Source organism: Takifugu flavidus, chromosome 5 (genome assembly GCF_003711565.1).
Source record: "Takifugu flavidus isolate HTHZ2018 chromosome 5, ASM371156v2, whole genome shotgun sequence".
NCBI lineage: Eukaryota > Metazoa > Chordata > Actinopteri > Tetraodontiformes > Tetraodontidae > Takifugu > Takifugu flavidus.
The window spans coordinates 11367408-11390479 of record NC_079524.1 but is presented as its reverse complement, the minus strand read 5'-3'; the positions used below and the strand labels follow the sequence as shown (position 1 = coordinate 11390479).

Below are 23072 nucleotides of genomic sequence, written 5' to 3'. Positions count from 1 at the left end.
CTATCTTTAGATATAGTCTGTAACATCTTATCCTGTCCCAGCCACCATTTCTGTGTAGCGGCAAAATTCTCACACACTCTCTTACAAAAAAGTGAAAATCAAAGGTGCTACACATGCTGGTTAATTATAAGAATGAGTGAAAAAGAAATAATAATACGATCATTCAAAGTGCTAGCGTGAATAATAAGAAATGCATCGATTCATTGATCAATCAATCAATCAATCAATCAATCAATCTTTATTTATATAGCGTCTTTTACAATCAGAATTGTTTCAAGGCGCTTTCCAGAATCCCAGGGCCTGACCCCAGACAAGTAACAGGGACAAGGAAAAACTCCCCTTTAACAGGAAGAACCCTTGAGCAGGACCAGGCATGATGGAGTTAGTGTCTCCCTTTGTTGACCAGGATAGATCTTCCCTCCTAGAGGAAACCACCACTCCGCCTCGGTGGTCCGTCTGTTTCAGGGCATAAGTTGATATTATGAGAATGGTGTGTCTGCATGAAGCAGGTGGGCAGCTCATGAAAACCTCTAGCCTAAGCTGCTGATCGCTATACGCAATCATTTGCATCTGCAAAAAGGAAATATGATATGTCCACTAAGATGTTTGCCCTGCCCCCTTTCATTGCGCCTAAGTAACAATGGCTGCATGTGTCAAAACAGTGAAAGAGGTACGGCGAATGGGCTGGAACTGTCAGCTTCCAATTGTTTTCCTGGTGAGGGGGAGTGAAAATAGAGATGGAGGGGGAGGAAAAGAAAAACATGCAGGCTCTTTCAGCCCACTATCATGGCACTTGGGATTTGTTGAAGGATTTTCACCCAGCCATTTCCCCTCCATTGAGAAGTAATCAGTACGGCTCTGAAAGATAATATTATATCCACTTAGAGGCATGTGGGCTTCATGCATGTTCATACATGAAATGAGGTTGAAAAGCAGCACCTCTGTTTACGTTGTTGAACACTGGCTCGCTCCATCTCTACTCAGACTTTAAGCTTCCTGGCGAGCCTTTGTTACCAACTCATTCTTTCTCTTTCTTATTCTCTGCCATTCTGCCTCTTTTTGTTCTCCGCAGATTGTAAGCCAGTTGGTGGGCTAATAGAGGATGCTTTCCTGTGGGGCACCAAAGTGATACTGTTCAGGCATTATGTGAGCTTAAGTAAAGCTGACATGCTGTTGAAGAAATACAGCCCACACTGAGTTCCACGGCTGCCCACGGAGAGGCTCTGAAAAGGTCTTAAAGGTATTGGAGACACAGGGAGGCTGCCACTGTCCTCCCACCACTGTACCACGTTGTGGGAAGCGGGAGTTAAGTCCTTTATTAGAAGTGGCAGGCGTTGTCTCCAGTCACCTCGATAATTGCAGCACCACGTCCACCGCTGTAATCAATTGAGACAGCTGCTGCTGCGGCGTTCAAGTCCATCAGGCAGGCGTGTCCTGCTAATTAATGAAATGATAAGCTTCGTGCTCACAGCATCGCACAAATAACTCCCGAAGGATGCCCCTTCTTGAAGTTCAGATCACCGACCTCCCCCTCCTGCCTGCTGGCTGTCTGTCCGGAGCAGCCTCCGGGTAAGAATGGTCACCAGGGTCAGTGATGGGTCAGTGACAGCGAAAGGGGTCAAATTCCATGCTGGCAGGGTGGGCCATGTCAGAGGAGCCATTAGACTTCAGCTTTTCAGCTGAGGGTTCCAAAATGTCCAGCTTTTTATTTCAGAGGGCCCCGTGGCACTGACCTTCAGTGACCAAGCCGAGGTCATAAGAAGCTGAGACTGATGGTCCCAAAACCCATCAAATCTGCAGGAAACAGCTCCACAGAGGGGTGTGCCCTCATGGAGAGTCAGGGATGAGCAAGTGCGCATTATGCCTAGAGGTTAATTGAAGTTTAATGGGTCTTTGTCTTAATTTCCTACTGAACTGAACCTACATCAATGAAAGATTTCTGGTGACATAGCGGGTGTTTATAGGTGCATTCCACTAATAAGTGCAGTTTTGATCATATCACGGAATATTGGATAATACCAGTAGGTTTACGGCGGTTTGAGCATTGTGGTGCAGCAGAATTGTCATATTAATATTTTGGTCGGTTACATTTGTCTGTTTTTCCTCTCTGATTTGAAGACACACTTCACATCTCATCTATTACATTGGCATATGTGCTGTGAGAGGTGAATGGCATATGTGTCCTGCACCATATGGCTGGTATTGGGATTGGGATCTGAAATGCGTAGGAAAAACTGATTCATCTTGCAGCTTGAGTTGCCAGCTCCCTGAAATGAACATTAGGTTCCCAATTTATGCCTGGGCTTTGACTGTAAATGTACTAGCTTAACACCCATTCCCATTCTGCTGCTATCCACTCCTTTTGTCAGCTGCAGTGAAGACAGACACACACATACACACACAAAATTAACTATGCCAGCTGTCCTCAGTCTTTGGATAACTTGGCCAGCTTCCCCTTGTCCAGTCCCCCATTAACATCTCTGAGTGATTTGCAAGAAACGTTGCCTTGGCTGTCCTTGTTACCAGTGTGAAGATGCTTCAGGCAGCTTAAATAGTGCGAGGGAAGGCACACCATGTGTCCCAACCACACAAAATACATTCGTGGAACCAAAAAGACCCCTCCCTCGCATCTTTTTTAATGATTGAATACCTCACAGTACCTCACAATGGAGCATAGAGCCAGTATCTGTTCCAGCCGTCATTCACACCACTAAACCTTGGTTTCCTTCACGTCGCTTCTCTAAAAAAGTCCAAAAATCAAATACTGGTAAGCTCATCCCTGATGACCCGCAGAATAATAAGCCAACAGGAGGCAAATAGATGCACCGTGTGTGCGCCCTAGCAGCGTTCAGCATATCCCAATACATTTACATATCTGTCTCCACATGTCCACATTTGATCTGTTCTATGCCTGTTTTCACATTGGCATAACCATGGAAGGACTGAACCTCAGCGTTTGGCTGGTAAATGAGGACTGCGCTCCTCTTGGCCCAAGCCCTTCTCTGTCACATGGACAATTTGCATACGCTCAAATCTAATTTGAAGGCTTTTTGCATACAGGTTCTCGTTCCCCAGCTATTGGTCATACTGTCATTGTGCCATCTGAAAGCAGGTATGCCATAAAACTTGCTTATTTGCATTCAGTTTTTTGCAGAGAGTTGTAGCTGAGGCAGAAATATACAGACCTTGCTTTGGTCTCGGAGCGCCCTTCCCCGGTCTAGTCCTGTCCTTATACTCAAATGTTTGGATGGACAAAGCTTCTAAGTGAACTTTTATATATTTGACGTAGTCAACAGATATCTCTATAGATATATGTACACAGGATATCTTAGTCACAACAAATATTCTTCTTTTGTCTTGTGCTAATGTTTCTAAGATAATGACAACCCAACTAAGGCCAACCTTGGGTCGAGTCGCTCCATGTTTGTCTAAGCCGTATCAAACCGAGCCATCTGGCCAATTTGGAACACACCAGTGCCAGCTCTCCAGATGTTCTACAGGGCCAAGCAGGGTCAGCAAGGAAAAAGTCTAGGCAGGAAGAGTTCAAAACTCTGCCTTCGCTGTCCCCACAGAATACATCAGTTATGCCCAGCAGATGACCTGTGGTCACTGGGGTATCTTTATCTCTGTTGGGGTTCTTCCCCGGAGCCTCCCACCATCCAGCCTGTGCGCTGCAAATGCAGGCACGTGTGCGCTGGCCATGCTCCAATTCCCCTGAGTAAGCAAGTCCAAAGAATCAACTATAAAAAAAAAATCAATACTGGGATAAGATGTCATCTGGTGAGCAGACCTGCCAACACCCCCAAGGGATGGTCCCTGTCCCCCCAGTGCACTAACCCCACAAACCATCTGCTCAGGTTTGCAGGGATAGGGCGTCAGGACACCGCTTTTTTGTACAGACCCTGTGTGCGGCATTTGTTTCACATGACTGCCTGTCGCTCGCAGACTGCCTCCCCCCATATGTGATTGCAGGGAAATTGCTTTTTACTTCTGGGGGAGAGAAACACAAACAACAATGCAAAATTTGACAGTTTTCTGAAATGCTTGACAATCAGGGATTGCTCTGACGCAAGGCGTTCGTATTAAAACCCTGCAGTAGATTAACACATGGCCACTGCCTGAATGTCAAATGCAAATTTCAAGAGTATTATCAGAGTTATACACCCTTTTTCTTCTGCTGCACATTTCATGTTTCTGTTTTCCAGGCTTTTCTTAAATGAAGATATTAGGGTTACAAAGTGTGTGGCGCTAACAGTGGATGTTTTACTCCATCTTCTGTTGTGCATATTTGTGTGCATGCTCGTATTGTTAAGTGTCCTGGCTTCTAGTGATTTTAATGAGGTATGGGCTTGGCCTGAGCCTCCATTAGAGCCCATTAGAATCATCATTAAAATAACCCAGGCACTGAATGTGGTCCTGGCTTCACAGCATTAGTATGAGAGACCCCTCTGTCTTCTCCCGCTCATAGTGAGACTTTATTCTGTATCATTTGCCTTGCATTGTGTCTGGAAGTCCGTGTTGCCACGGCAACATCACCCAGCGGCGACATTTTGGCTATGGATATCTGCTTTTTCGCCCATTTGTCTGCCTGAGAACACCAACGGTTTAATCTAAAAGCCAGACCCTCATAAAATCAGGAAGTCTATATGTGCCTGTAGCCCAGAATTCATTAGAAAATCATGACACCTTAGCATGTCTCAGTTCTTCCATAAAATGCAAAGGAGTAAGGGAAGGGCATCTCGACAAGCGAAAAAAATAAATCAATAAAAAGCTCTACCGTGGCTTTTTATTGGGCTTTTATGGGTGTTATGATCCTTGAAAGATTAAGCAGGCTGTTAATGTGGACTGGATATTCCATTAGTGGGCGGCATGTCGAGTTTCACTGCCTTGACAGCCGTTCTTGGCTATTCTCAAACCAGAATTATTTTCAAAGTAAGGAATTACTGAGTTCTAGGTCCCTGTGCAAAGATTGTCTTAAACTCCGTACATGTGATATTTCTGTACCTATCCAAATGTCCTTAATAGGTTTTTGTAACTCATTTGTTTTCTTTTTTACTCTAAGACAAAGTAAGGCTGCTAGCAGTTAGCACACTGAGGTATATTTATATAAAAGTTGTGAAAACTTGCTTTTTCTCCTATTTTTTACCGCCGCAATAACATATAATTACAGCTGCTGCCTCGGTATGAAAAGTCATTCAACATTTGAAAAACCTTAAGAGTTCCTATGAATGGCAAAGACAAAGTGGTCAAGTTCAGACTGCTTTACTGTGATTTCCCAAATCCCTTGAAAGATGACGATGAGGGGAAAAGAAAGTAGATGTGGCAGAGAGGCCAAGATAAGGGGCCACGATCTCCCTTCACAGAACAATTGAAACATAATTATTTCATGCCAGATTGTGTGCTCAGCAAAGCCCTGAATAGGGGCAGACATTTAACTTTAATTAGCTGTGATTTATTCACACTGACTGGATTGCAGAAAGAAATTGGATCATCTGATTATAGTCGAGCATGAAAACGACCTGATTAAACACTTAATGGAACCTAGGGAGAGGCGAAACAAGGAACCTTGGGCACGGGATTTTGGAACAACCTTTTGCAGGAGGAAATTGGATGATGTTTAATTCATTAATGACCCCCGTGTATTTGTCGGAAAAATGCTGTCTTCTGATTTAAAAACCACAGTCTGACAACGCACTAAATATCAAAATCTTTCTCATATTTTCTACCCCTTTTTTTTAGGTGTGCCAACGAATGAGAGTCCGGAGTCTAAGACTTGTAGTTCTGCTAAAGTCTCAGGCCTCAGCGCAGCCAGGAGCAGAGCAACAGCGAGGTGCCTTTCACACCTCCAGTGCCCAGCCCCACCCCTGCTTCGGCGCCTACGGGCTCCCCCGCCCCCGCGCTGCAGCGGCGGCGCCCCTCGAGCCCCCGAGTTCACGTGTCCCTACACCGCCTCCCGTCAGCGTCAAGAGGGAGCAGCATCCGCCCCCCCTGTCCCTACCCCTCCCCTGCTGAGGGCGCCACCTCACCCCCAGCCCCACCCTTCTCATCCACACTCACACCAGGAGTCTCGCACTCTTCCACCGCCGCAGCACCACGCGAGGCCGATAATCAGCCACCAGGTGCACCACCCGCTGTACAGCAGCCTCCACGACATCAGGTTGGTGTTACCTCAGCGCCTCAGCGGTTGGGGGTGCAGGAGTCACAAACCGGATTTTCGAACATAATGACAAAATCATGCCCAAAAGCTGTGTTTTAGAAAAGATCTCAACATCAAATGTCAACATAAAGAGTCACGTCGACGTGTTTATAGCACATTTATGCACCATGTATACAAATGTGCTACTTTGTTTTTGTTGCCACGTGTAATTTGTAAAATAGTTTAGTGGAGTGGGAGTACATTTTTTCCACTCGCATTGTAAGTGCGAGCACTTCTAAGATGCTTTTTCCATGCTTGAATGGCACAATGATGTTTTCCAGTGTAGCAGCAGCCAGAGAACCTTTTGTTCCTTCCTGCAGACATTGTCCTTTAATATGTTATGTATTACCAGGCCAGCAATGACAGGAATAAAATCAACTGCAGCAATTCCAAAATTGATATAATGCAGTCCAGTACAAAAAGAAAAAGGACAATGCTTAATTCAACACTACATTGAGCCTTATGCGGATATTGATTTCCCGACAAACCAGCTCGCAATATCCAGCCCTCAGATTTACTGTTTTTCATCGAACATTTTGCTAAATTCAACCATTCCTCATACTAGGTCATCTTTGCAACCCTGTAGATATGTATTTATAGGTAATAGATGCTGTAAGTGAAGTTCTTATTGTTCAGGTACAGCATGAGGAACACTGAACTCTTTAGAATTGATTAAACTATCGAATGAGCTCATTTTCAGAACTTATTTCTCCTCCCTCTGATGCACAATACTCTGTTGTCTCGTTGAATCAGCCACAGCCACAGCCGCAGCAGTCCGGTGGCTCTTCCCAAACAGCACCTGCCCCCCTCCCCCCACCACCACCTCAGCGGGCTCCCGTCCTCGGCCACAGCCTTGCCTCTGTCCATCGCCAATCTCTCTACCTCGCACTATTCATCCCTACGGAGCCCGGCGCATCGCTATCCGGCCATGTTCGCAACCCCAGCCACATTGCCACCACCACCGACCTTACCAACCAACAGTTTAGTGGTGCCTGGGCACCCTGCCGGGACCCCCTACCCAGGTAGATTGCTCTCAACTGCTGCTAATTGTTCACCAATGAGTGTTGTTAGCATTAGTTACCCATGTTTTATTGATCCATGAGAATTCCTAAAGATGATCACAATTTCTATCATAATGCATTATGTGCTTAGTCTGAAAGCAGCTTTGCACCATTTTTTATCGTTCTGTAATCATTTTTTTTAAGCCTAGTCTTTATTTTTGTCCTGCTGTATAAACAGGATATTTTAGACACAAATATATTTGAGGCTTGAGACAGCGTTCAAATCTTATAGCCTGCTGACTGCCTGGGGCTGCACAATTAACCTTAAAGTAGTCCAAACTGTCCTGCCTAAGCCTGATGTTACATGATCAAGTATAATATCGTCGGGGAGGGGACAGTGCCATAAGTGCGCCTGACAGTGAAAAAGAGGAAACCTTCTTTAAAGGTGCCAGAGTTGTATTTGTACAAACTCCACGAAATATAATGCCAGCATTTCAAATTTTAGTCAAGAAAAAATTGAAATTTATGGCAAAAAACTTCTAAATACCAATTAGATTTGACTGGCAGGATCACGGTCTGCTTTATTGTGCAGCCCTCATCTGTATTGTGATGCTTCTTAAGTGTTGTTTTTCTAACAGTTTTTGTTCATACTCAATAGCCGCTGTGGTAAGTGCTCATCTATTACTGTTATCTTTTTCTTGTTTTGATGGAACACAGTACATACCCACGTTTGTGTTTAAATTCATTAGTTTTTATAGCTAAATGTAGGTTTCAATGTAGGTGTATTGCTTCCTATAGATTTAGGACTGTAAATTTCTGTTTTTTCTAAAGTTTCCCTGCAGGCTGAGTCGAGATAAATTTGCAATAATGTAGATTTGGTTGTTGTAGCGTCTTATTAGTTGTGAAGCAGCTTGAGATTCTGGCACGGCATCAATAATTTAAAATGATACCAAATCACCCTGGTGCAACAGAGTGTAGGTAAATGTGGTTTTCTGTTTAAAAGCAGCGCTGTAATGCATCTCCCACAAGTCACTTACTTTATTGTTTGGTGGTATTCTCAATTGCGGTGGAGAACATCATGCATTCATTTCAAAGATGGACTGGTTTGGAGCTTAGATTTCAAAAAATGACACGGCTGAGGTCACCATTCAAAGGCTTGGATGCGTCGCCGGAAAATGTCAGCTTACAACTGGGCGGCCATCACAGCTGGAGACATCTTCAGCGTGCTGAGAGCAGCGAGTCGACAGGCACATTTTGAAAAACGGTGCAATCTGATGCGACCTCAACAACCAGAATTATGTTTTCTCCTGCCAGCAACACATGATTTGTAACGATTTGATAATTGGTTTCAACAGTTTAATGAAAGCAGGCAATTTCACGCTGCAACTGACGGATAGAATTGTCTCCAGCATTGATGTCTTTAAAAATATGTAATAAATATGCCGCTTGTGCGCTGACATTCTAGTAGAGGGCAAGAGTAAGAGTGTGTGTGTTTTCTGCTGGGATGACTCTTGGTTCTCTCTTGTCTTTAGATACCAGCCTGTTGATATCATTCAACCAACCAATCATGTATTGCCAGCCTCATTCGGGGATTCTGATTGGCACATTGTCACAGGCAACTCTGTTACCACCACCAATGAGTCCCCACGTAGAAAACCCTCACAGCATGAGCTGGAGAAACAGAGAATGCCAGGTGACTATTTTCTTCTCTTTATCCCTGTTGTGAAGACTGACTGGGCGCTTGTGCCTTTTTTTTTTCTTGTGTCCCTTCCCTCTCCCCGTCCCCTTGTTTCCTTTCTTCGCTTCCCCCCCGCTCTCCTTTCTTGCAGAGCATGACCTCCTGAGGCAGGAGTTGAACAACCGCTTCCTGGTTCAGAGTTCAGAGCGGGGCCGGGGGCCGCCCGCTTCGCCGCTAGCCCCCGTTTCGCTCCTGAGGGCTGAGTTTCACCAACACCAGCACATGCACCAGCACCAACACACCCACCAGCACACCTTTACGCCCTTCCCTGCCAGTCTGCCCCCGGCTGCCATCCTCACCCCGCCCACCGCACCCCCCATGGTGCGTACCCAAGCCAGAAATGTGAGGATAAGTAACAAAAAAGCTCCCCTAATTTCCTACCCACCCACCTGTCACCCTCCCGGTCTCCTCTTTAATCAATTTCTCCCCTTTTTATTTAACTCCCCAAAATTACTCGATATCCCCCCGTAGATGTAGAACCCCCCCCCTTTCCCTGGTTTGGATCTTTGGTTTCCTCATACTGTCCATCCGCTGGAGTCTGAGACCTGAGGACAAGCCAGAAATATCTCATCTGTCCCAGTCATGCTGGCAAACTAATGCTGAGCCGCCACTTCCTACACACGCCCCAGCATCCAACACTAACAGCAATAAACAGTATATCAAACACTGTTGTGCAGGCTAGAATTACCCAGTCTTATCAGACTGCTTCAGCACCAAATGTGGTAACACTCTTATAAAAGAGACAAAAACCAACCAGGGATATCATTTAGGGTTTATAGGTAAGAAAGCATCCAAGCTTCTGAAGCTCAGATTCAGTAAATCTAAAGTTTAAGAAAAGATATTTGTATCCCTTCCATGTAGCCATTGTGCCAGCTGATTGAGAGCCTTTGCTTCCATTAAGCCCTATCTCAAGATTATCTCCCTCCCGTCCATAAGAAATCAAAGCTCTAGTATTTATTGCACAGAGGCTGAGAGCGGGGACTGTGCCATTACAGGCTCTGTTGTTCATTACCTGACATGGAAGGAATTATATCCTGCGCAAATCCCCGTCTTTGAAGATGAAAGAGGCGATTTTCCTCATCTCCCTAATGCTGGCATTATGGAGCCGTGATGTACTGGCCCCCTCACCGCTGGGTTTGTTGCGGTGGGGTCAGAGACCGCCCTTAATGTCCTGTGTTGTTTGTTTGTTGTTTTTTTTCCTTTATTGAAGCTGTGTTGTTATTTAACTTATGCCTCTTCCCCTCCCCACCTCCCCCAGTAACAATGCTGTTTTCCTTCTCTGCCATCCTTGCTCAGAGAGGCTGGAGTGATGATGATGATGATGTTGATGATGATGATGATGATGATGATGATGATGATGATGATGATGATGTGGTTGTTTTTGCTGTAATGTCACGAGAAGCTAAACCAAATATGGCCCAGTTGTGCAATTTCTGTTTGTCTCTGCCTCTAAGATCTCTCGCTCTCCAGACGTGTTCCAGATCTCTACCAGTTAACGACTGTGATGAATGAAATTATGAAGCTTTTATCTTTGTTTATTGTTCAGTCCTTACAAGCAGCTGGCTTGCAAATGGCAGCACCGGGTTCCTTATTCACCCCTTCCCGTCATGTCTTTAGTTAAGGAGTATCTTAAATTGTCATAAGATGAAATATAAAGCTTTAATTGGCCAAAGCTGTTTGCTATAAAAGTGTGCTAAGCTCCATAAATTAGGAGTGCAGGAGTTTTTGTTTTCTCTTATTTTTCATTTCTGTTCTTTTACAAGGCTGTAAAGGCGCCAAATGCCCTCTACGGGCGTCAGACATTAAATAGGCCGCACCTTCAGAAATTCAGAGGAGCGGTTTAATGAGCTCGGAAGCTGGCTCCGTGTTTCCTCTCAGTAGGCTATCTGTCTTTGATTTCAGCCCATTATCGCCCACAAACAAGGCCGCCAACACCACGGCTGCCGACACAGCCTTTTTTTTATCCGCGCAGATGTGAATGGCCCCGCTTCACCAGAGGGCCCCTGATCCAAACCCTGCGTCTCCATTGGCGGCTTTTGCCAAGCCCCACACCCACTCCCCCCTCAACCACCCATGTTACCGCGCACAGAAACATTGATTCATACCCGCTCATTCTCCTGCTTTACGTAAACCCCAAACGTCTGCGCCTGCCTGGAGCACTTTGCGAAAACACTCATGAAAAGTACCTGCAAATGGTTTGTGTATTTGCGAAACGGGAATAAGTTCCTGTCACTTGTAATTAGCCTGCTTCTAAATAGAGAGCCAGTATTGGCTTGGGAACAGACACAAAGTTGCTATTCATGCATGGGCAGCGTTCCCCGTGTTCTCTCCCCCTCTGGTCCTCCTCAGTTTTCCGACTACCCTCCCACGTGCACGGGACATGATCAGAAACCGTTTCTTCAAATTAAGATTGTCCTGCTACGCTTGCGGTTGACCACAGCAAATGTTTATTTAGTTCAGATCATATTTTCCCGCTCAGATGCTCCTAACCACTCCAAACATTATTTGAACGATTCATTTTTAATCAAATAGAAGCAGGATAATATAAATATCGGGTCTGAAATCAGATAAGCTTCACGGACGGTTCCCTCCTGCCTTTCCCGACAGCACGGAGACGAAAACCTTGCAGTCAAAAGCAATTAGATTTACATTTCTCCTCTTTTTCTTTTTTTTTTTTACCGTGAACAGAAACCCCAAAAAGGGGGCGTCTACACCAAATGTCTGTATGCTCAATTGGAAAATGATGCAGGCTGTCTTCGTCCTGGCAGCCTGTTAAAGCAGCCGTATTGTTAGTAATTTGACTGCCTATCTGACCGTGCAGTTGAAGTAAACCCATGACTGGTGCAAGCCAGCTGCTTTACTGGGATTTATTATGCTGGATCAAAGCCCTGCCTCATACCAGTTACAGATGTTAATATGTTGATCATGTGTTTTTGTTTTGTGTGAGAGAGAGGGTGAAATAATGGAATGTTATATTGAGGAATTGATCATTCTGTGGGGTTTTCTTCACTAATTATTTCCTTTTCTAATGTTTTCCAGTTCGACAAATACACCCCCAAACTGGACAATCCATTCATCAGGCACTCAAATGTGAGTTTCCTTGTCGTCTTTTGAGTTTCTGTTTGCTAACTGCATTTGGCAAATCAAATATTTGACATATTTGGGTGTTGCCGTTAGTGCCGATGTAGTGTTGTGATCTGTGTGTGCATATGCTTGAGTCCTGTTTGTATCGCTGTTTGATTTTATTTTGTGTCTCCCAGTTTTTCCCCTCCTACCCCCCCACCATGCCAGGCATGCCCCCGCTGCTCCCACACTCTGGACCCTTCAGCTCGCTGCAAGGAGCCTTCCAGCCCAAGGTCAGCCCCATTTCCCTCCCCTCGACCCAGATCGATAAGAATACCTCACCTCAAGGCAGATTTTTTGGTTTTGCTCTTCATAAGCACTGAAGCCGAAGTTTCCCTTCGTCAGTGTTCAACATTTAAACAGTCATACTCTAAATATTGTACCCTTAGCGCAGGGCAGGAACGTTTGGAAGAACATCTTATTCATTTGATGAATTTTAAAACAGAACCACTTAAAGCTAAAAAGGCACAAAAGAATTCATTATTTTGTCCACGTTTGCTAACGTTCCCCAACACAAACCGTCCCACACCAGACCTATTCCATTTCTACCCGTAAATCTCTCTATGGGACTGTTTCCTGGGTCTAAACTAGAGTGGCACGCTGTCATACTGCACCAAATAAAAGTAAAGAGCAGTGTCTGTGAAGTGGGGACCTGAGGGACAGAAAGGGGGTGAGGACATGAGTCTGTCTGGCAGATGCCCAGCGGCTGTGACCCGGTATAAGCCACCAATCAAAGCTGGCCTAAATCCGCTGGCCCTATTCCCGGGAGGCTCTGCCACGGAGGGCCGCTTTTGTAAAATGCCCCTCCAGATGGTTCAAGGAACTGTCTTGTGTGTCCAAAGCCCCCGTTAATTCTTGGAGTGTAAGTCACGGGGGGGAGGGGTGGCTTGTGTGTTTGTGGAGCTGGTGACCTGGGTCATACTGTAACATCTTTTTGTCCCTGGTGTACAGTAGGGCTGGATTAATAAGGCTAAAAGAGCCACTTGTCCTTTAAAGGGGGAGCTCACACACTACGGTGTGTTCTTCTGGCATCATTTTGAGCATGTGGCGTCCTTGCACTGAAGACCGCCATATCAAATGCAGAGAGGATGTTTTCCTTGTTTTAACATAATAATGTTAATGTGTTTTAATCCGCATGTATCTCTTTCTGTTTGTGTCCGTCAGCCATCCAATCCTATCGATGTGGCGGCGCGTCCCGGGGCCGTACCTCACACACTCCTGCAGAAGGATCCACGGGTAAGCGTTGCATTCATGGACATTTTTTGATAGTTGTCTCCTCATGGCACTCCAGACTTCCCCAGCAATGCCGAAGTTGGTATTGCTGATCACTGTGTGTTTCTCCGTACAGATAACGGATCCATTCCGGACATCTGTACGAGTAAGTGCTCGCCTTGTCCAATGTTTGTTGATGTTTCATCTCTCTGGCCAGGCGACAAAGTCTCAACCTGTAAAAATTTCAGCTGTCCCTGATCGATGAGGTGTAGAAATTGGGTTGCATTTAATGTCTCGTTTGGGCAGGAGTCAGGGTTAGATTTTTCTAACACGATCCCACTTTGTAGTTTGGCCAGAAAATCTGAATGCCAGAGTCCATTTAAGGTCCTTATATTGAGGCCAACAGGCTAATCACTGTTTCTCTCTAAATTTTTAGAAACCTGGCAAGTGGTGCGCAGTGCATGTCCAGATCGCATGGCAGATTTACCACCACCAGCAGAAAATGAAGGTGCGTGAGATGCCTATTGATATCTTGCTGTAATCCAGCTCTCATGTCAAAGTAGATGCAGAGTAATTTTGACAGTCTCAGACAATGTAATGGGGAGACATTTACCTGTGAAGTCCTGTATAGTCATGCAAATATGTGGGTGGGAAAAGGCAAAATACAAACCAGAAGGAGCTTAAATGTTAATGGTTCTTCCCACAAATGATACTGGCAGGATGGCCTTGCCATGGAGGCTAATGCTAATGCCAGTGGCCCACTGGTGTCAGTTCCTCTTGGGCCCCAGACCCTGTTACTAAGGATTTAGTGTCCCTAATCAGCTTACATATATTTGTTGTAACACAGTTGGCCAGAAAGGAGCTTTTGTTGACATATCTGTCTCCCACTGATCTTTCACCCAGTGTAGCTGAGGATAAGCCCTTCTCAGTCTGCTGTTGTCAATGTTTGGTTTTGTTGTCCACCGACCTAATTTTCTTTGTTTGTGTCCCGATCCCATTCTCCGCCTCTCGCGGGTTCAGCAAATGCAGCTGGATCCTCACAAGTTGGACATGAATGGGAAGCTGGACCTCTTCAGTCGACCCCCAGCTCCCGGGGTCTTCCCAGGGTTTCCCTACCCTCACGACCTGGCAAGACCCCTCTTCTCCTCCACAGGTCAGTGGGATCTCCCGGCAGCCAGATTCTCACAATGAGCCGCATCTCCTAAAACAAAACACTTCAAACAAATCCTATTTTCCGAGATTCCCAGCCAGCTTTGTCTTTATGCAGATGAGCATTTATGGCCTCCTCTCAAAATTGTTCATCTGCCACTTATAGAAAATCAGATTTTTTTCTCTCTCCTTTCATGTCATGTTCACTTAATTGTAGTGTTTTTGCAACAAATCCTTTGCCAGTAAAATGAGTCAGATACGTATATGAATATGGATGATGCTGACATGGGTAATTGACTGATTTGTCTTGCGTCGGAGGGCAACAGAGAGGCGAGAGGCCTTTAACTGCTAATTATGCAGCGGTGGGTCAAAGACGCTCCTCTAATTGGTTCTTTCATTAACAATTCATTGCTGGCGCTTGTGCTGTTTAGTGAAAGAATATAGATTGTCAAGCAAGTATGCAAAATCTGAATGAAAGAAAAAAGTAACACTAAAAATAAAAATCTTACATGTGAACGGTGTAATTTAAGTGTTTTTATACACTTAAAGCTTCCTTATCACATTGTTCGTATGCACTCTACACAGATTTTATTTTTTCGGCTTGTTGATAATTAATAATGGCCTAATATGATCATTTAGTTGTAAATTGTGTTTACTATGACTGAGTAGTGCAAGTGCTACTCATAAACACATGAGCAATCATCTCCCACTTCTGTCCAGTCTTGGACCAGAGACTAAAATCAATTTCTTTCCCTTCAGTACCTGTGACAAACCGAGTCCAGTTAAAAGGCATTATTGCGCTGTTCCTGTCTAAACAGCACCTGACTAATGTACTGACTGAAAAAATATGTTGATCAAGGTGATTATCCTCACAGCTAAATAAGGAGATTATATCACTAAGCGCTAATACTGGAAGCGCAGAGTGCAGAAACAGCTGCTGCAATCCAATCCCAAAGCTAAACATGGACAGTTAACATGGACGTTGTCCAATTGTGTATTTCATCGTAAAAAACAATGGTAATGTAGGATGCACAAAATTACCTCTGAATTGTCATCACGATCTGCCCTATGGGCCCAAACACAGACCTTTGAGGAATTCCACATTAAAGAAATAATGATAATGTAGACAGGTGTAATAAGGACATACTCTGCTGTTGTGTAGGCTCTGGCCACCCTGCTCCGTCCCCATATGGCCCTGCCCCTCACCCAAGTGGTTTCCTGCCCCCGAGCCATTTGGCAGGTAAGTGTAAGTAAACCGCGTTATTTTATTTTTTTAGAAAATAATCCATATACCTTTAACTCATCCTCTTGATCTCAGTCTCATTCTACAACACTCTCTGTCTCTGTTCCACCCATGTTTTAAACCCATTACAACTCACCAGGGTGTAATACAGCGTCTGGTTATTTCTGGTTTTCATCTTAGGTTCATGTTAAGGTTAATATGGAGACCAGCTGGCCACTGCAGACGTTCTGCGCACTTCGTGACTCAACTAAGTGTTCACAGTAATGGAAAATGTAGCGTTCATATAATTACAGTATGAGTCATAACGCAATCTGCAATAATTCTGAGGTTATTAAAAACATAGCTTGCCTGGGAATAATGGATGCTAGTTTGTGTTGGATTAGTTTGTGCATTTTATATTTACTTTCATGCATTCATTTACTGTCCACCAGGCTAACTCTAATGGCATTCGGGTTTGAAGTGACTTGGTTGATTTCATATAATATGCCGCCAAAATCATTAAAACTATCGAGGGTGAAGTTTTGTGGTCTTCCTATCCCAGGAATTCACGTGCGAGGCAAGAGAGGTTACGCCATTGTTGTATTTTCTGATATATTCTGTATTAAGCAACAGAGCTGAAAAATCCTCAAACAGCAAGCTGTTAATAATTCTGCATTTCCTCACGGATAATTGCTGAAGTGAACCGGAGCTGCAAATAAACGATTGAACGGTTGTTTACCGGTAAATATAAACTATCTTCTGGTCAATTTAGAGGCTGTTGTGTGCCACGCAGATTGTGCTCTGTCTTCACTAACGTCCTGTAGTCACCCTACCTTACTGCGGTCTGTGGTCATCCTAGATCTAGTTACCCAAAACTGTTGCCCATCAAGTTGTGTTGTTTGTGCAGTCCTAGTGGGGTTCAGGGACCATAAGGTTACGGTTGATGAATCCAGCATCCGAGTGACCTGGCTACTGTAGGGTGGCAGCGCTAAAACAAACCCAGCTCGCTTGTAAGAGAAAAGCGGAGTAGAATGGGTCGGTGTTGGGGTGAGCACCCCCTCCCTTTTATTTGCTAATCCCTGTTTGGCATTTTACAGATCCTTTCAGTCGCTCCAGTTCCTTTGGCGGCCTCGGCAACCTTTCAAGCAGTGCCTTCGGAGGATTAGGCAACCCCTCGCTTGGTAAGCGCTGGCCCCCCTCGCCTCCTCACTTCAGTCTGGACCCTCTGGCCAGTGACAGAACAGGAGGGCAGTCAGACCACAGGGAGGGTTAGAAGAAAAAATATCAGGACACTTCAGCCGTAGTTTCTGTGTCTTAGCAGCGCTGGAATAGCCCAACTAGGCACTGAAACACATCGCTGCAAACCCACTGTAGAGACAGCTGTGTCCACGCCAGGCTGGTTTAACACTCAGGTCTGCCGGTTGGTGAAGACACATCAATTAATTATTTGACAAGGCCCTACTTCATCACTATGGAGGGCTTTCTCCTCCCCCATACATCCTTCTCTTTCCGTCTGTCTTTCTGTCTGGCTGTCTTTCTTCCTTTCTCTGTGTCCTTTCTCTTTTTTGTATTCCAAAATCAGTTGCTCTGTTGTGAAAATGGATGTGATTGAAATTGATGTGCTGTGGAATGCTAAGGTCTCCCTTGGCTTTTCACAGCCCTAAACTCCAGAGGGCAAATGAGTCTCCCCTGTTCCCCCACTTCAACAAAGCGAGAGTGGAATCTTTTGTCCAAAAATAAAAGGGTAGAGTTTTCTTTCTCTCTGGTGGGGGGAGCCATTAACCTCAAACTCTTTTAAGCAGCTTCAGGGAGAGAACCTCCAGAGACAAAGACAAAGACAGCTTTTGTTGTTGAGTCTTTTTCATTGCATGTGTCCTCAAGAAGGTTTTGTGCCCAATTAACTTACAGTGGATCCCATGGTTGTCTCACCCCCACACTCCCTTTTCTTCCTTCCAGGGTCCAATAATATGTTTGGCACCAAGGAGGGGCCAGGAGGACTGCCCACATTTGGCAGCCCTCACCACGACACCTGGAACAGACTTCGACGCACGCCACCATCTTTCCCAACACCGCCCCAGTGGCCCAAAACCGCTGACACCGAGAGGAGCAGCTCAGCAAACAGCCACGAGAGGGAGAGGGAGAGAGAGAGGGAGCGAGAACGGGAAAGAGAAAGAGAGAAGAGAGATTCATCCATTGGTAAAGAAGAGAAAGATAAAGAGAGGTGAGAGGCAAATTAACTCATGTTTAATTTTTATCATCTGGAAAGCCCTTTTCAGGAGGAAAAAGGAAAAACCTGAAATCCACATTTCGCTGTTATTATTCATATTTGACCAATGTGAATTTTAAAAAGTCTATTTTGTTTTTACAGGGATTCTGTGGATCGCAACCGCCACTCCAACCGTTCATCCCCGGCCTCTGCACCGGTCAGCTACCAGATCAGCAGCCTGATTCGCTCAAACAGCCAGAACTCAAGCGACTCAGGTCGACACCACAGTGGCAGTGTGGACCGGGTCCGCGAGGCTGAGAAGGAGCTGCTAGAGCGCCACAGAGAGTCCTCGTTGGCTGATGTGAAAGTAAAAGAGAGCCGCTCGCCTGGCAAGGAAATGCTGGAGAGGAGATCCTCTGAAGACTCCATGAAACCTGCTCAGCGATCTCCTTCTCCATACTCTAAGGCCGTTATAAATGAGCAGGGCTTGAAGATGGCAGGCGGGCCCCCTCCTACGCTCAAAGACAGCGAGAGAAAAGAGCCCCCACCTCCTGAGCTTCTCCACAAAGTAAAAAATGACATGAAAATCAAAGAGGAGAGGAAGGAGGAGCAGGAGGTCATGGTGGTAAGCTCTGAGCCTACTCCGCAGCCACCCACACAAGCACTTCCTCCTCATATCACCCAACCTGTCAATCCACACCACAATCATCCACCACTATCCCAACAGCCTCCTCTTCCCTCACCACGCAGCGACATCCCAGCCCCTGGCTTACACGGCGTTCCCATGGCACACTCTCTTCCTCTCTCCATGAGTGCCATGCCCCAGATGGGCAGTCTCAGTGCACTTGACCGGGCACGCATGGCTCCTTTCATGGGGGTGAGCCCTCTTGCTGGAAGGGAACGCTTGCCCCACCCCGCCTTTCCCTGGGACCCTTTGAGAGAGGCCTATCGCAGCCTTGACCTGCAGCGGCGCATGGACTTCCAGCTCAGGACTGAGCAAGGGCACCGCTTCCCAAGTGTGTATGATCAGGAACGTGCTTACCGTGAGAGGGAAGCGCACGATTATTCGCACCAGGAGCACTTGTTAGAGGTGCGCAGGGAACACGAGAGGATGCGGCAGCAGGCGGAAGAGCGAGAGCGCCTCCATTTGAGGGAGGAGCTGGACAGAGCGCGCCTCCACCAACTACACCAGTCTCCCATGGAGGGCCATCTCCCCCACATGCCACCCTTTATGCCGCACTTAGGCGGCATGCCTTACCCAAGACTCAGCCCCTCCACAGGACACAACGGCCACCTGAACAGAACACCCCCTACTGCTGCACTCAGTGCACCCCCACCCCTTGTGCCTGCCGGCAGTGCCAGACCAGTCTCACCCAGGAGGACTACTCCTATCACCACCACCCAGGACCCAAGGGACTACTCCCCTTCTCGAAATCCCAAAGAGGTGGAGGCTCGATAGCTCAATGGTGTATAAAATCTTTAAGATGCACTCACAAATCTGAACTCTTTCTCTGAACAAAATGCACTGCTCTCAACCAGAGAGGAGCCCCCCCCCCCCCCCCCCCCCCCCCAAAAGGAAAGGGTATGATTGTACAAAGTAAAGGTATGTAATGCTGATTAAGCACATGCCAAGACTATTTTTTAGCGGACTGGAGGTTCAGCAAAGTCGGTTAAGATAAAACATATATGTGTATGTTTATTTCCGACTTAAATATTTGATAATAATTAATATATTAATCCAATACCTTTTTTTCAGCTTTGTGCAGAAAGAGGGAATCTGAAATGAGTTTGTACATTTCCTATCCTTGTTCCATGTATAGATATTATTTCGATGACTTTTATGTATTTTGTGCATTAGTCACGCCTTTTACAATATTTATCCCAGTTGATTGTGATACATATCCATGATTATGATTATGTAAGGACTGGATTTTTGGTTTCAACTTCAGAAATTTAACCTCATGGTACCAGGATATCCTCAATGATGACAATGTACTATGTTACATTACATGTTTTGTTCTTTTGATTTGCCTTTGAGATATGCAGATAAATATATATTATGAGGTCTTTGTTCAGTCTCTGTAAAGAAAACCTGATGTACATAACTTGTTAATAGTCCCTCGCTGCAAAGTGTGTACATTTATTAGCCTTTTTAACCATTTCTATGAAAAACAAAATGAAATGAAACACTGCGGAATCACTTCCCCGTTATAAATATCATGGAAACAGACATGCCTGGAGAGCCGACGGGAATTATGACCAGTGGGTGTTGTACGGAGACCTGGACAAATCATCTGCAATCTATGCAAAGCAGCGCACAATACCCCGAAGACGTGGTCAGACAGTGGGAGCACAGGTTGAATTGTTGAGATGGAGAGGAACTTGGATTATCACGTGTTTATACTGTATTATCAATGAACTAATGATGGAATTATTGAGACTTCCAAGTCACAAACTGGACCAGCCCCGGGCAGGAATGGAGGACATGGCGGGCGGCTAAAGGACTTTCTCTGTCAACCTTGTGGTGTTGTGCAGTTGTTTTTCTTAGACTCTTGTATACAAAACAAGTAGAGTTTTAGGCGTGCTAAATAAAAAAAATAAAAAAATACAAAAAAAATAAACTGAACATTCATGGTTTAAAATGTACGGAATAAAGTTTGGACCTAATGTCACACATTCAGTGCTCGTGTTTTATCCTCTGCTGCTCCAAAATGTGTTGGTTTTTTGACACAGGATAAGCGCAATCTTAGATGATACTCCAGTTATTCAGCATTTCGAGTGTTTGCTCGACAGATATCGCGCTATTGCTTCAAAATAACAAAGCCTGCACACTTGGTAGGTAGAGAAGGCTAAGCTATCAGATCATTTGGCCATAATCTGTCATACAGGGGCTGTTGAGCTCTTCAGAGCAGATCAATAAGATTGGGCCAAAGCAATACAGGGAAGGACTAATAGGACATTGATTTTGTATGAAAGCGGGTTTTGAGTGTTTGTGTTGCAGGTAACCAGTATTGACTGGCAGCCCAGTGGCATATTGACCCGTGGTCTGGGCTCATTAAGAGGAGCAATGCTGGAGAGGTGGCCTGTCGGGTAGTGGAGAAGAGGCTTCGCTTTCTTTTTATATGCTTCCTCTCCCCAAGTGCGCCACTCATTTGCTTTTGTAATGAGCCTGGAATGCACTCAGGAGTGAGTCGTGGAGGGAGCCCTGAGGCGCCTCATCCTGTTATTGACAAAATCGCGACTGCGCTTGCTGCCTGCCCAGCGATGGCCAATTCATCCTGATAATGCCCCAGCTACTCATCTCGCCAGCGTTAGCCGTGAGAGCCGCCAATCTCGTCCCATGGTATCAGGCCATGCTGACAGCGTGGATCAAACCGTGGCCAGGTCATTAAGGGTGTTAATGAAAATCAATGACGCTCCCTGTCTCACACACACCAGCAGGATGTTTAAATGGACTCCTTGAAAAGACTGTTTTTCAGAACGGGCCCGACAAATCGGGAAGATTTAAATCACTATTGCTGCCGACTTAAAAACCTGGCAATTGAGCTACATGTTCGAGAAAATGTGGAACATATCAGTAGTCCGTAGCTTCAATTTGTGCCTCCAAGTGTCAAGTGAAAAGAAGGTTCTTAAAACCCGTGCTACGTGGTGAATTGCTCCTGTACACACTGTCTACTGAGTGGGCTTTGGCAGAAGAAAAACAGACACCTTACATTGCCCATGACTCCATCACTCTGTCCTCTGCTCTATCCATTTTACAGCTGAGCGTGGAACGGCCCTCCGGAGATGAAAAGCTCCATCAATTTCACTCATCGTCTGGCAAGGTCAATTTATTTCAGCGCGCAGTCCATCATCAGATAGGAATCAATTGACACATTGCCTAGCATATCCAACCCAAGGTGGGTCATTACAGCTTCTGCAATTGTCAGCTTTTTTTCCAGAGCCATACTTCTTTTTTTTTTTCTGGAATTATGATTTTTTTTTTCATTTCACGTTTGATGAAACAATGTCACTCTAAGAGGGCTTTCTATTATAGCTTGTCACAAAAAGCAGCTGTTACATGGTTTTTCCTCCCCATTTTCCCATTTCTGCACGCTAATCCCAATTAATAGGATATGGTGGTATCTGAGGTAAGACATTGTTTTATTGTTCTACTAATCCTCAATGCCGAGGGTTTGGGATTGAATTTTCATGCTCTCAGATACCTCCAAAAACTACTTGGCACAAAGCTCAGCCCAGATCCACCAAACAGTAGGACAGGCCTTGAAGGGCTTTTATAGAGCACAATGGCAGCTAATAACACAGTGCCAAGCTAATAAGATGGGCAACAAATGAATGGTTTAGTCCAAGCTCCTTTTCTCTCTTGCTCACTCTCCCCCCGCTGATAAAACATGTATGAAAGCATTTTTGAGCCGCTATGTAGCGGCTCCCTAGACTTTTCCCCCCAGCGAGAGCTAATGCATTAGTTCCCATTTGAAGGCTGTTTTGAAATGGAGATTGGTAATGAGACGAGAGGCCCCACCATGATCACATTTGGATTGCTGGGGCCTCAGCTGTGTCTGGTGATTTGGAAGACCGTGGCTATGCTCGGAGTTCAAGCTCATCACTCCGCGGGGGGTTTTGCCAGCCTTGATGAGAGCCATTCCAAACCACTAAACTATATCTGAACTGTGAACTCAGCGAGAGAGCACCGAGTCAAAGAGCTTTGGCCGTGGATCATTGTCACAGCGGTCTCTTTGTAGCGCCTGTGTGTTGTTTCAACCGCCTAAAAAGGCTAGCAGCAAACATCCTTCCATGCTACCATCTTTTTATAGCCCCCTCCGTCAACAGCGCGGTAGCTGACACAAACCAGGCCGGCCGGCAGTGAAGGAGCTGACTTGGAAACGGTCGAATGGTGTGAATTCCAGACCCCGGTGACAAAGTGCTGTCTAATGTCTTCACACCTCTGGACCTGTGACAACAAATATTCCTTCTATATCGTTCGGCCACAGCCATGGCTGGAGAAGGAGACGGGCCAAAACAGCCTTGTGAATGAGGGAAGCATCAATATAACCTTTTTATGTCTGGCAAAAGTTCAAATAAACAAGCTTAGCTGATACTCAGCACCTCTTATGAACTAATATTTAGTCACTACATATAGTGTATTCTTCCCATTTCCACTGAAAAAATAAATCTATTAATGTGTTCCATAATACTGTTGTTTATTAATAATTGTGCAAAAGTGA

General features: G+C 45.4%; 1 protein-coding gene across 1 annotated transcript in view; it reads left to right on the top strand.

Moving 5' to 3' along the window:
- fbrsl1 (fibrosin-like 1) overlaps window positions 1–20523 on the top strand; it is a 205066-nt gene extending 184543 nt beyond the window's left edge. Inside the window, 16 exon segments of the mRNA XM_057034300.1 lie at window positions 5740–5796; window positions 5799–5896; window positions 5899–5980; window positions 5983–6157; window positions 6956–7218; window positions 9027–9277; window positions 11975–12025; window positions 12196–12291; window positions 13223–13294; window positions 13407–13436; window positions 13707–13778; window positions 14291–14423; window positions 15582–15665; window positions 16739–16822; window positions 17598–17862; window positions 18010–20523. Coding sequence (XP_056890280.1) covers window positions 5740–5796; window positions 5799–5896; window positions 5899–5980; window positions 5983–6157; window positions 6956–7218; window positions 9027–9277; window positions 11975–12025; window positions 12196–12291; window positions 13223–13294; window positions 13407–13436; window positions 13707–13778; window positions 14291–14423; window positions 15582–15665; window positions 16739–16822; window positions 17598–17862; window positions 18010–19306 — 3110 coding nt within the window. The 3' untranslated portion in view covers window positions 19307–20523.
- Window positions 20524–23072: the final 2549 nt, after the last annotated feature.